The 798-nt window shown below is 55.3% G+C and overlaps 1 protein-coding gene across 1 annotated transcript; it reads right to left on the bottom strand.

Annotated features, from left to right (window-relative positions):
* Positions 1-288: 288 nt before the first annotated feature.
* On the bottom strand, positions 289-549 carry CTAM01_16874 (uncharacterized protein; the record flags this gene model as incomplete). Its single annotated transcript, XM_060532866.1, has 1 exon — positions 289-549. One exon carries the CDS (start codon positions 547-549, stop codon positions 289-291), a length of 261 nt encoding a protein of 86 aa, XP_060372558.1.
* Positions 550-798: the final 249 nt, after the last annotated feature.

Below are 798 nucleotides of genomic sequence, written 5' to 3'. Positions count from 1 at the left end.
CCATCAGTGCGTTGTGTTTGTGGCTGCTGTCGACGTTGTGGCTGTCGAGGTGCGGCGAGGGATGTCCCTCGGTTAGTTGTTTCGTATGCCTCTAATTTTCGAGCATTGTAGTCTCATCAAAACAAGAGCCAAGAGTCGAACCGGCACTGGGTAGCCATCGTGGACTGCTCGCGCGGGAGATTCGGGTGGAACACTGTAATTATTAGTAACATTACAGGGACGATGCAAGCTGATGACAGGCTACCGCTAGCAAGTCCCGAGGATCCAGCGCCGGGAGTCCAGATCAGATCAGACAATAGGCGGCAAACTTGAAAGCAACACGGCCCCAATTAAACAAAGAGACGGCGTGGCGCACTGGGTATTCGTAAGGCTCGTTCGTGTCCAGTTTCCAGGTGCTTTGCGTGCCGGTGCCGTGGGATGGGTGGGCAAATTCTGGCGGTGATGACAAGTCGGACTGGGCGAAGTCGAGGAACGGTGGAGGACTATCACGAGACGGCCAGCGGAGGTGGCCTGCCAATCAGGCGTGCATGTCGTAGACAGACAAGACATGTATGATGTCGGCAGTGTGTATCCGTAGGCACGAAATTTGCATCCGAACGAGGAGCGAGGAAGTATTCCGCCCAGAGAATTGCATAGTAGTTGAGCAGTCAAAGTGAGGCGAATAGGAAACCTCGGATCGACCTCAAGATGCGCCTCGGCCAACTGCGAGTGAAACGTAGTTGTCGGGTACAGCGCCAGAGCAAGGACAGCAACGGCAGGCAACAGCAGCAATCTGCCATCTGCCAGCGGCCAGAGGCT

The sequence above is a fragment of the Colletotrichum tamarilloi genome (assembly GCF_030869305.1).
Source record: "Colletotrichum tamarilloi strain Tom-12 chromosome Unknown Scaffold_274.1, whole genome shotgun sequence".
Taxonomy (NCBI): Eukaryota; Fungi; Ascomycota; class Sordariomycetes; order Glomerellales; family Glomerellaceae; genus Colletotrichum; species Colletotrichum tamarilloi.
The sequence above is the reverse complement of the archived record's forward strand: the minus strand, read 5'-3'. Positions and strand labels throughout refer to the sequence as shown.